Source organism: Canis lupus, chromosome 9 (assembly GCF_048164855.1).
Source record: "Canis lupus baileyi chromosome 9, mCanLup2.hap1, whole genome shotgun sequence".
Taxonomy (NCBI): domain Eukaryota; kingdom Metazoa; phylum Chordata; class Mammalia; order Carnivora; family Canidae; genus Canis; species Canis lupus.
Window position 1 is genome coordinate 71,881,973 of NC_132846.1, and position 12,631 is coordinate 71,894,603.

The window sequence follows — 12,631 nt, forward strand, 5'->3', positions numbered from 1 at the left end:
AGATGGTTGAGCATCTGACTCTTGATTTAGGCTCAGGCCATGATCTCAGGGTTGTGAGATCCAGCCCCACATCAGGCTCCGTGTTCAGCACAGTCTGCTTCTCCCTTTGGTCCTCCCACCACACTCTCTCTCTCTCTTTCTGTCTCTCAAATAAATAAACAAATAAAATCATTTTTTAAAAAAGCTAATACACAGATAACCTGAACAAAATTGCCTGAGGTGCTTGTCTAAAAAGTCATTTCTGGGCCCTAGCCCCAAAGTCTGATGCTGAAAGGCTGACCCAAGCCCAGGAATGTGCCATTCGTTCATTCTTTGATTTGTTCAGAGTTCCAGTTAGTCCACATACAGTGAAATATTAGTTTCAGGCGTACAATATAGTGATCAGCACTTCATACATGTCCCAGTGCTCATCACAAGTGCCCCCCTTCACCCACATCACCTGTTTGCCCATCCCCCCGGCCTCCCCCAGGTGACCATCAGTGTGCTCTCTGTAGTTAAGAGTCTGTTTCCTAGTTTGTCTGCCCCCCCCCCCTTTCTTTTTCCCTCTGCTCATTTGTTTTGTTTCTTAAACTCCACACGAGTGAAATCACATGGTATTTGTCTTGCTCTGACTGACTTATTTCACTTAGCATAATACCCTCCAGCTCCCTCCACAAATGGCAAGATTTCATTCTTTTTTATGGCTGAGTAATAAGGAATGTGCCGTTTTATAAGTTCCCCACACAAATCCTGGGCTGTAAGGTTTAAGAGCCGCTGGACCCTGATCTCTCTCACCTTGTCCCCGGAGCGACTTGGGTTCAGCAAAAACAAGCTTCTTACTTTGCAGTCGGCCCATGTGTGATGCTTCTTCACAGACTGCCACCCGTTCACCTCGCCTCGGCATCCGGGCCTGCTTTATCGTGGGGAGGGAGGTGGCCAGGACTTGCACTGGTTGCCATTTGGGAAAGAGTGTGTGTCTTGGGCTGTGTTCAGGAGCTCTCAGAGTAGTGGCTGAGGGCGAGGGACATTTCTGAAACCCTTTGCTGCCTTATCACCCTACGCAGGTGCCTGTCTTCCATCCTGCCTCCAGCTTTACCCCTCTTCTCACAGAGGCCAGGATGCTGTGCTCTCTGCTGAGTCCTCAATTCCGCCGAGAAGCCTTTTGTACTCTGCGTCTTGTTTCCTGCCGGCTGCCCTGGTCCCTCTTCTAAGCCTCTGCCTCCCTGAACACCTTCAGTCTCAGAGCCCCGGACCCCAGCAGATCCTCCTGCAACATCCAGGCAGGCGAGCCTTATATGGTGCTGTCCTACCCTTCCCACTCCAGCTGCCCGGCCCGGTGTCCAGCCCCAGGTCCCTTGCTCGCTCCTTCCCTGTGCTCTCACTCTACCTGGCACTCTCCTGGCCCTCTGCCCTGGCTCAATCCTGCTCGCCCTTCAGCCTCAGGTTGGCTGTCCATTCCTGGGTCAGCCTTTCCTGCCCTCCTGGACTCGGTCTGACGTACACCATCCATTCTCAGAATTCCTCACTCAGTAGCCTTCCCTGTTGCCGTCTTAAGTTTCTTTGTGAGGTTAATGATGTATCTATCTGTCACCAGACTTTAATATCCAGGAGTCAAGGAAATGGATCCCTAGCACCTAGCACTGTGCCTGGCACACAGTAGATGCTTGGGTAGATCTCCGTTGGATGGGTTGGTAGGACCGTGGTGGAGGCATGAGGGGCAGGCTGCTGTGGATGAAGGTGGATGAAGGTAGATGGGTGGGTGGGTGGCTGAGTGCCTAGCTGACAGGCTGGCAAGCACCAGTGAGTTTCCAGAACCTCCTTTCTCTCTCCTTCAACAAACATCTCTCAGAGCCTACTATTTGATCCTCCTTCAGGAAACAAAGGTCACTAAGACACAGTATGTTGTCAGGGCCTCTGTGTCCCAGAGGCTAGTGGGAGCATGTGGGGCTGGTGGGCCGAGTGGCTGAGGGTTCTTCTGCATGGTCTCCTCCTTTCCTGTGACAGGGCCCCTAAGGAAGAAGTCCTCCACTCCTCCAGGGTGGGACTGGGTGCAGGCCCTGTGCCCTCCCCTCCTGGAGGCTTAGATACCTTACCCCCTGCCTTCCTGTCCCACTTTGTTCACTTCTCACTCTTAACCCTTTGCAGCCTGGTCCCTGTCCCCTCAGGTCTCCAGGAACTGCTAGTGACCTCGTTTTGTTTTCCCCCTGACCTCTGAGTCACACTCGATACCAGTGTCCAGCCCTTCCTGCTTGCCACTCTGTTACTATCCCATTGGGTATAGATGTTTTCAAGGAGCCCCCAGCCGCACCATCAGGGAACTGTGCCCCAGAATGATGGCATCATAAATGCCAAGGCCCGGGCCCTCCTGAGAGCACCTGATGCAAGGCCCAGGTGTGTTTTCCAGAGCCCCCTGGGTGACTGGGGGAGAGCCACTGTTGGAATCACAGCTGTGGTGGCATGGGGGAAAAGCTTCGTATATTGTGAACTGAGCCAAAAGCAGAACACAAAATGACATAAGCCAGATTTTTTTTTAAATAAAAAGCTTTACATAGGAAAGAAGCTAAAAATAAAGTATTAACAGTAAGTGTCCTCAAAATCACTTTTTACAATTCCTTCTTATTTTGTTTTTCACATTTCTCTAACAAGTCTATAGAAGGGTACGGCCTAGTGGTTGAGAGTTTATTTTGTTCACTAGCAGACCACTGGGATCCTGAGTCATGCCCACTCTGTCCAGAAGGCTCTGATGTGCTCAGTTTTGTCCGTTGAAATGCGTGGGCTCACTTAGCCCCCAGACTCTGTGGTGCCGACAAGAAGACGATGTGAGTCCCTCTCACGCAGCAGCACAGCCAGTAAACCTGAGGGCCCCACGCGCTGTCAGAAGCCCTCGGCTGTCTTCAGAGGAGGCCCAGGGACATTGCACTCCAGCTGTCCTCATGGAGGCACCTAGGCTTACGTCAGTGCTTTTCACAGAAACAGTCTTAGGGATGGGTGACATAGGTGAAGGGATTGAGAGGCACAAACTTCCATTTATGAAATAAGTCACGGAGATGAAAAGTACAGCACAGGGGACCTAGTCGACAGTATGTAATCACGTTGTTCGGTGACAGGTGGCGACCACACGGTGGGAGCCCTGGGGACGTATGGAAGAGTTGAATCACTGTGTTGTACACCTGAAGCTAATATAGCACCGTATGGTGATTATACTCCAATTTTAAAAAATGTGAACAGTAGTCCATGAACAAAAGAACAAATCCAAAGGTGACAATTACCAAAGAAAAAACCTGAGTTCATAAAATAAATTCAGCAAAGGCCCAGGGAGGCTGCTAATGAATTGGGTGACAAGTGCCGTTGCCAGGTGAGCCACAGCAGAGCCCATGACTGCTCGTTGTATGTGAGCACCCAGGGGTCCCTGCTCCCCAAACCCTCCATTGTCTCCCACTGGGAATGACCCTGTTAGACACCGTCTCCTCCAGAGAAAGAGGAAGTCATTTGCTTTTAGCTCCCATGATTTTCCTGGTTTCTGACCCTAGGACACGTGCAGCCCCACTGGTCAGGCTGGCTCTCGGGCATTCACTCGTGACCATGTGGCAGACCGGGCTTCTCCACTGCCCACCCTCTCAGCAGCCAGCAGAGCAAGCCCCCATTTCACCAACTTTTCAGCCATTTGTTCTCTTCTTTTGGAAAGGACGTCAGGTTATTTCTCCCTGTCTTCACTGTCTGACTCAGCAGCCGCTGTGCTCATGTTTATGTTTATCAACCCGAGTGTGCCGAGGGCTCTGAGGGATCCAGATAAGCAGGGCAGCCCTGCCCTGGCTGGTCCTTCAGCAGACCCCGTGCCCCCCACCTTGCAGGCCTGCTCTGAGGCCATCCACCACCACCCTGGGGCCAGGCCATCTCTCGTCTCACCTGGATTCTGGAACAAGGTGCCCGTTCCACCCAGGCCTCCCTGAGGTCCGGCCTCATGACAGCCAGGGTCATTTTGTGCTACTCTTGTTTTTAGAACCATCTAGTGGCTTCTCACTTCACTCAGCATGAAGTCCACTTCCTCCCTCAGCCTGTGGCCCTGACACCCTCTGACCTCTCCCTGCTGTCCCTGGGCTCCGGCCGCCCCACCTCCTTTCCATTCCCAAACCTGCACCTGTCTCCAGGCTCTGCACTCACTGAGACTGCCCGGCTTGCCTTCCCGGGATGGCCAGGTCAGGGAACCCTTCCTGCCCACCCAGCCCTCACAGTGGAATGGAAGCTCCTGGGGGCAGGGATGTGTGGTTTGTTTGCATTTGAGGTTTCCCCTGGTGCCTAGCACAGGGCCTGGCGTGCTGTCCAGTACATGATTGAGTGACCCCACTCGGAAATGTTCAGGAGGCAGACAGTCCAAGAGCTAAGGTAGCAGGAGCACCCCTGTGGGGGTGGCATGGTGTTCCGTGGGACCCAGTCTGGGAAACGCTGCAAGATGCTGTGCTTCATGAGGTCTGTCCCTAAGGACGTGTTGCTCTTCCTCTTTTACTGTGCAGTTACTGGCATCCCTGCGTGCTTTTATTCTGCCACTTGGGCGCCTCTGTCCTTTGAGAACTGGCCTGCGTCCTCCCTCTCCCCTGGCCTCCCCTGGGCTATCCTGTGGGCAGGCCTCCCCCTGGGGAGGGCCATTACCTCTTTGAGATGCAGCCTCCGTTCCACCTGCTCCATCGGAGTCAGGTGCAAGTCCTGTGTGGGGTGTGGAGAGCGGGGGGTGGTAACTGGGTGCGGTTACACGGCCGTGCTCAGATTATGAAAACCCACTGAGCTGTACACTTAGGATTTGTGTGCTTTTTTGGATGCATGTGATCCTTTGATAAAAAGTTGTCCTTTTATTGGATGAGAGCAAGCAAAGAACTTGGCCCAGATGACGCCTCAGCAGGGAGCAGTGCGAGCATCCTGCCAGCACTCCTCAGCAACCCCAGAAGTGACAAGAAGTGGCTCTGCCTGCAGGCGGGTATACCTCGCCAGGCCAGGCCGGAGCTCTGTGGGCAGGCACTGGAGTGGGGTGAGGCTCAGGGCCTGCCAGGCGGAGGGAGGAGGGCATGCAGGGGGCCAGTGTGCGGGAAGGGAATGGTGGCTAGACGCAGAGGACGTGCGGACTCAGGCTGAGCCTGGGCTGCGAGAGGAAGCCCCACTGCATTCTGTGGGCCCCTGGGGTCCTGGGAAGGCTGCCACAGGGGGGGCTGCAGGAGGGAGAACTATGGGCAGCCCCCCAGCAAGGCGGAGGGCCGCCGAGAGACATGTAGGGGACGGCGGAGCCTGAGGATGGAGGGGAGAGAAGGGCACGGCCTGGCTGTCTGATGGCCTCTCTTCGTCCTCCCCCTCCCCGGCCTGCCTCTTTCTCGGGGCTTTCTCTGCCCGCCCTCTCTTGCTGTCTCCCCATCATGTCACCCCAATTCTTTCTTCCCTGGCCCATCACAGCCTTCTGTGTCCTCCCGTTGTTCTGCTGTCCCCAGCACACTGCCCCGAAAGTTAATGGCTTCAGACGGTAAATTATTGCTTCCCCTCGGATGTAGGCAGTGTGTGCGTGGACAGCCTCTCTGTGCGCCTCCCTCCACCTCCACGTGGCCCCTGCACACCCCACTGTGCAGGCTCTGATGGGAACCCAGAGACCACGTTCGGCCTGCCATCAAGTTATTTCTGCCATGTGTTGTTGGACAGAGAAGTCACAGATCAGATTCCAGGAGGGGGACAGATCTGGTGTCAGTGGGGCCGTATGCAGTACGTGCCCACGTGCTACAGAGGACGCGTATTCTTCCCTCCACCTAGCGCCTGCCTCTCCCTCCGCTCCCTGGAGCCCCCATCGTCCATCCTCCACGGAATGGGGCAGGGCTGGGCCTAGAGCAGCACTTCCCAAAGGGAACCCCAGGTCATGGGATGAAGTAGGTGTAATGTGTAACAGAGGGGATTTCATGGCCAAACAAGGGTGGAGTAAACAAGCTGACCAAACAGGTGTGTGTACTCCCGGAGGGGAAGGCCCAGGCACACTGGACATTAGCGCCCTTCAGAGCCCAGAGCAGGGGCAGGCGCTGTGGCTTTGTGCGTGGCTGCCCAGGGGACGGGGAAGTGGCGGGGGCTCCCTCCGACCTCACCTGTGCGTCTGTGGCTTGGCGCTCGGAAGGGACTCCGGGTTTTATATGCTGTTCTGTTTTATGTTGGTGACTATTGTGTGGGGATGTGCCAAGCCTCAGCGGCATCTCAGCCCCCTGTCCTCCGCAGGGACTGGTTTGGTAGCGTGGTCACTAAAAGCTTGTAGAATAAATTGCACGACCCCTCCCCGACACACTTGCTCCCCACTGAGCCTCCCGCGCTGGCCCCTCGTCCCTCAGCCGCCTCCTCTCCTGGCCGTGCCCTGCCACAGGGCTGCCTCCTCCAGCACAGTGCTCCTTTTATTTCTTGATAGCACCTGTCCTCACCTGAAACTAGTCTTCAAAAGCCTTATGTTTCCTGCCTGGCCGATCCTGTCCCCTGCGCAGGCTGGGTGCTCCCCGAGGCTCCCCGGGCCTGCTGTCTGCAGCCTGATGAGCGGAGCCCGGGTTCCTCGCACGCGGCCAAGGAGGGAGCACTTTGCTAATAGGTCTCTTAGGACAGATGCCTGTTCTCTCTTGAAACGCTACAGATGGACAGATGGCCCTGCTGCGAGGCTGGGAGCGCGTGGCCACTCGTGTGCCTGTGCGCTCCATGTAAGGGAGAAGTTTGGAGCAGCCCGAGTCAGGCCCAGGTTGGGAGGGAGGTGGGAAGCGCCCGGTCTCTGGCAGTGTGCCAGAGCAGCTTCAGGCCTCCCCAACTCCGAAAGCGCTGGACGTTATTTTGAGGGCCACGCAGCAGGCAAGGCAGATGGTGGGGCTCCCGAGGGTGGGTGGTGACGCAGAGCTAGTAGCCACGCTCTAGAGAAGCGGCCGCGCCTCCTTCTGCTGTTCCCCGTGTCCCCTGGCCTCCCATCGGCTGAAGGCCTCGCCCCGGGAGCTCGCTGCTGGCCACCCGGTGGCCCTCCCTCCTCACAGGCTGGTCCATCATCCACCCAGCCAGCCAGCAGCTGCGGCCCGGAGCCCCCGGCCGCCTTGACGGGGCGGAGAGCAAGGTGAGCCCCTCTGCCCACGTGCCCGAGAGCGCCTGGCGGCCGGACTGGCAGTTGTGTGGTGTCAGATGACGACAGGAAGCCCCGGGACTGCGTTCACCGTAGCCAGGAGGAGGAAGCACAGAGCGGCAGAGGCGTGTCAGCCGCGAGTGTCCGCCGGTGACTGCTCTGGGTCCGGTTGAGGCAGACCAGGAAGGCAGAGCCCAAGACCAGGGATGTAACCGGGACCAAGAGGCCCAGGGCAAATGGACAGCGCCAGTCGCTAGGGGGAGGACAGCCGACCCCAGGGTCGGTCCTGAGCAGCACTGCTGCTGACCAGAGGCTGGACCCTGCAGACAGCTGTGCCGAAGCGAGGCGGGCAGGGCCACGGACCTTCTTGCCCGCCAGTCCCCATTTCCTGCAGTGACACAGCCGCTCTGTGATGTCAGCCTTGCCTTCAGCCTGTCCCGTGTGTATGAGAAGCAGAGTGGAGGCAAAGGCTCAGAGTGTGTGGGGAGGCCCACCACTCGCCCCCGAGCCGTCCACGCTCTCGATGGAGCTCCCAGGGGTGTCACGTGCTGCCTGCTGTGTACCTCTCCCACAGCGCCCACCACAGTGATAGCATACCTTGGTTTTATTTCTATGATTTTTAAAAATATTTTATTTACTTATTTTAGTAGGAGGGGGAACACGTGAGGGGAACACGAGAGGGGGCAGAGGGAGAGGGAGAGACTGTACTAAGCAGAGTCTACTGAGCACGGAGCCCAGCGCGGGGCTGGATCCCACGACCCTGAGATCATGACCTGAGCTGAAATCAAGTGTCGGATGCTTAAACGGCACCACCCAGGTCCCCCATTTCTGTAGTTTTTTTTTAAATTTTTTTATTTATTTATGAGAAGCACAGAGAGAGAGAGAGAGAGAGGCAGAGACACAGGCAGAGGGAGAAGCAGGCTCCATGCAGGGAATCCGACGTGGGACTCGATCCCAGGACCCTGGATCATGCCCTGGGCCGAAGGCAGGCGCTAAACCGCTGAGCTACCCGGGCTGCCCCCTCTAATTTTTTTTAATTAAAGTTTTTATCTTGAAAAAACTCAAAGCCAACAGAAACCCTGCAGGTGTATTTCAGTAAAGCCTGATAGACGCTTCATCCAGATTCAGCCGCTGTTCACACTCTGCCGTGTGCGCCTCTGTGTGAGCATGAAGCTGTGAGCCTGAGGCTGCGTGCGCACGCGTGAGGCCCCCCCAAGGCCCGGCCCTGAGGCCCGTGTTCCCCAGAGCTGGCCTTGCCATTTGGGCGTCACCTGCCATCAGGTGATGATGTCCCCATCGGGGACGGTGTGGACACGGTGCTCTTCCGTCGCTGTCCTTTCCCGCCGCCTGCCCGTCCCAGCCCAGGACCCCATGTGCACCTCTTGCACCTCCTGTCATCTGGCCCATCTCGGCCTCTCTGTCCCTCAGGACATGCTGTCGCTGACGAGCTGGGCTTCCTGGTTTGGTGGGAGGTTCCTCAGGCTGGGTTTGCCAGACGTGGCAGGCCGCGCTCAGAGGGCAGGACGAGGTCCACTCTGCTTCCCCCTGGGGCTCCAAACCTTCTGTCCTTGCTCTCTCCAAAAATAACATGCCCCCCACCTCCTCCCCTGAGGAAAGTCTCTTCCTGCTTGCAGCCTGCTGGGGTCACACTGGTCAGCGTCCACTCCAGTCCCAACGACCAGATGCTGTGGGCGCTCGACAGCAGGTGGAACGTGCACGTCCGAGCTGGAATCACCGAAGAGATGCCAGTGGGGACCGACTGGGAGCACGTGCCAGGTAGAAACGCGAGCGTGGCGTGGCTGCCCCTCCCCTGGGCACCTGGTCCTTCAGGCAGCCTGTCCTACTGAGGCAGGTGACAACAGGTGTCTAACGGAATATTCCTTGAGGGACCCAGCATTGCAGGACTGCAGCCAGCCCTATGCCCTTGGGGTTCTTTGTGGGATGTTTGTTCCCAGATGGCCCGGACCCGTGTGCCCTGTGGCCTTGGGCCCTTGGTGGCGTGGCTCACACTGCCGGTGGGGCACCCTTTCCCTCAGCCCCCACTCCGAGTCCTGCAGTGCAGGGCACGGCCAGCAAGGGGCCTTCCTGGTCGACAGGGCCCAGTGATGTGAGAGAGCGGCCTCGTGGGAGGGGGTGGCCTGTCCTCTCCGCAGCCGGGGCTGAGGACAGACGGACACCCTGTTCACGTGCAGGGTTGCAGGCCTGCCAGCTGGCACTGAGCACCAGGACCGTGTGGGCCCGCTGCCCCAATGGTGATCTTGCCCGGCGGTACGGCGTCACCGACAAGAACCCTGCAGGAGACTATTGGAAGAAAATACCTGGCAACGTGACGTGTTTCACAGGCAAGTGCCAGGGCTCCGCAAGGCTCGGGGCTGCATGGCTCTCATCAGGTTCAGGGCTCCCCTGGGCGAGGTCAGTGGGGCCTCCACAGGAGGCTGCTCCCACGGGGCTTGCTCTCCAGATCGCTGAGGGTCACACCCGAAGGAGGGCATCCCGCACCCCACTGGCCAGAGTGTCCCAGGACCGGGGCCACCCACTTTAGAGCCAGGGGAGCTGGGGCACAGATTGAGGGTGGTGGATCCGGAGCCCAGAGCTAGAAAGTGCCGCGTCAGGATGTGGAGCCAGCCCTGACCCCACTTGTGCCTGCTGCCCGGGCTGGGTGACTAACGATCGTGCGGCGGCTCTTGTCCCTGCAGTGACCTCGTCCGATGAGCTGTGGGCAGTGGGCCCCCCTGGCTACCTCCTCCAGCGGCTGACGAGGACTTTCAGCCACTCGCACGGCGCCCCGAGCAGCCACGCCACCACCCCCCACCCCGAGGACCTGGAGGACGAGTGGGAGGTCATCTGAAGGAGCCTGGGGCAGGGCTGCTCAGGAGGGAGGAGGCCGGGACGGTGGCGGACACAGTGGTTTCGGAGTCGCTCGCTCTCGGCCACGCCTCATCAGCCCTCGTCCAGACATGCCAGGCCGGCTCGGACAACCACACTTGCTTTCATCCATGTTTGTTTCCGTCTGTTCCAGAACCCACAGCCTCGGCCGAGTGATGTGGAGCCGTTGCCAGAGCGGCAGTGCCTCTGAGCTCCTGCCGAGGCTGCGTCCCCTGGCGCTCCTGGCCCGCCGTGGGGACAACCCGGGGGTCAGTGCTCCCTGCCACTGAGGGGGGTCCTGGGCCAGCTTGTGGTCATCACAGGGACACGAGTTCCGGCACACATTCCGTGCTGGACACCCCAGTGGGGAAACCAAGGCCGTGTCGGAGAGTGGGGTGCTGGTCTGTGCCAGGCTGCAGCACCCACGCGCACACACACCACAACATGCACGCCCACACCACGCACGCCCTCCCGGCCCACGCACAGGGCACAGCACACTCGCCTCCTGGAGAACACACTTCAGCCAAAACAATAAAGGCCAGTGGATGACATGGACGTGAAGGGTGCACGTGTTTCCAAGGCAGCGGTGGCCCTGGGAGGTGTGGCCGAGGTGGGGGAGCTCGGCCACGGTGGCTGACTCAGCAGTGTCTTTGAGTGATGTTAATGCTGCTGGTGGACGTCGTAAAGACCAGGAGCATCCTCACAGGATGAGTCTACTAATTATTGCCTTTTTTGTTTGTTATATTACAAACCTGCATAAGATACCTCATTTGAAATCAACTCTTATAAATTTAGAGGAGAAATGTATTTTATGAAACCAGTGGAAGGCCCTTCGTTCCTTCACATGGTTTACCCTGCACCGGCGCTGTCCTCAGCCGCAGCTTCACGGAGCGTAGGCGTCCCCCCGCGTGTCCTCCACGTGCGGGGCAGTCGTGGCACCTGCCGGCTGGCCCTGAGCGGCCACCGGTGCCATTAGCAGGCATTGGGTTGATGCCCCCAGGAGGTTCGAACCGAGCCCGCTGTGGCCACGCCAGACGCCGGTCCCTGGGGTCGGCCTGCGGTGCCCACTGTCCCCGCAGGCATCTGGGCCCAAGGCTCGGCAGCCCGGCCCACATCCCGCCTGAGCGCACCGCCCCCCCCTCCCGGAGGCAGCTCCCAAGTGGGACTCGGCCTCGCTGCTTTTTTTAGCCTGTCCTTGGTCCAGGGCCCAGTGACTCGACGCCTGTTTTCTACTAAGCGAACGTGTCCAGGAGCCCCCGGGCCGCAGGGGGAGAGCGATACGGCGTGTTCCCTGCCGGGACCCGGCCAGCCGTGGAGACGGAGGTGCTCCAGGCCCAGAGGAGGACAAGACGCTGCAACCCCAGGCCCTGCTTCACACTCCACGCTTAGAGAACCCTTGTTTCAGAAGTCTGGCGAGCGCGGAGGCCGGCCCGGCTGCGGCCGCGCCTCTGTACGTTGTGCCTTGCGGCCCCTGGACGGCAGAGCCCTCCTAAACCCACGGGACTTTAGTGCAATTAAACCCAAGTCTAGTTTGATACTTTTAAACTACTTTTAGCTTCAGTGCTTTGTACGGTTTTTCCTTCCGGTTTTAATTTTTAGTTGTGCTTTGAGACAGTGCAATAAACTAGACTTTTTCCAAACCTGGTCGAGTCTGGTGTCCGGGCTGTGAGAAGGGGCCCCGCGCAGCCTCGACGGTGGCGTGCCCACCTGTGCCCGAAGGATCTGCGGTGGCGCTCGGCGGCCCGGCCCGCGTGGGGTTTCCGCACCGGCTCACCCAGGACGGCTGTCCCCAGGGAGCGGTCGCTCCGCAGGCCCCCGAGGCCGGGCCGCTGTGGGCGGGCCTGGGGGGGTCGAGGCCCTGAGCCCAGGACTCCGCCGCCAAGAAACGAAACCAAAGGCCAGCAGTGCCCTAGTGGAAAGCACCCTGCAGGGAGGGATCAGGGCCTCGGCCGCCGGACGCGTCGTGTGCCACGGAGGCCTGAGCGAGAAACGTCTGCCCCGTGTCAGGGAATGTCCTGCTTCACCGAAGACATCGAGGCACACTTGAATTACGACGTCCAACGTCCCTCAGGAAAGACGAAGGATGCTGCGAAGACCTCAGTCCTTTCCAAAGGCTCTAACTCAGTTTGGGGGGAGCCTCACTGGGATGTTGGTCTGTGTCGGGGGAGGTCCCACAATGATGCTCGTGCCCACAGGTGCCCCCCGACTGCCAGACGTGCGCCTGGGGCTCCTGCACAGCTTCGGGTCCCCCTCGAGCCCCTGCGGGAAGCACTGTGGGCCTCGGTGACACTCAGAGAGGTTCCGTACTTGCTGGAGGCCACTCACGGGCCATTGGGACTGGAGCCCAGCTCTGCAGAACTCCAGGCCAGCGCTGCGTGATGCCACCTCACTGTCCTGGGAAGAAACAGGTGGGAATTGCCAAGGGTGCTGACGGCAGCAGGTGAATTAAAGTATGGCGTGGGAGGGAGGGCCAGGGATGGCAGGCGGCCCGACCGGACCCGCGGGAGCTGACATGATGAAGGCACATCGGGACAGGCGGGTGAGGTCACAACTGATGTGCACCACCCCTTCATTATCTGGGCAAACCTATTAAATGGATTAAAGTGTCTTAAAACCATGGGAGCCTGGGGGACTCCATCGGTTAAGCGTCCGACTCTTGATCTCAGCTCAGGTCTTATCTCAGGG

The 12,631-nt window shown here is 58.6% G+C and overlaps 1 protein-coding gene across 2 annotated transcripts in view; it reads left to right on the top strand.

Moving 5' to 3' along the window:
• TECPR2 (tectonin beta-propeller repeat containing 2) overlaps positions 1–11,586 on the top strand; it is a 102,916-nt gene extending 91,330 nt beyond the window's left edge. For both annotated transcript variants that reach the window (XM_072840012.1, XM_072840014.1), the window contains 3 exons: positions 8,716–8,857; positions 9,274–9,423; positions 9,778–11,586. In XM_072840012.1, the coding sequence (XP_072696113.1) occupies positions 8,716–8,857; positions 9,274–9,423; positions 9,778–9,929 (444 nt within the window). In that variant the 3' untranslated portion in view covers positions 9,930–11,586. The remainder of the gene's footprint in view (positions 1–8,715; positions 8,858–9,273; positions 9,424–9,777) is intronic.
• The last annotated feature ends 1,045 nt before the right edge of the window (positions 11,587–12,631 follow it).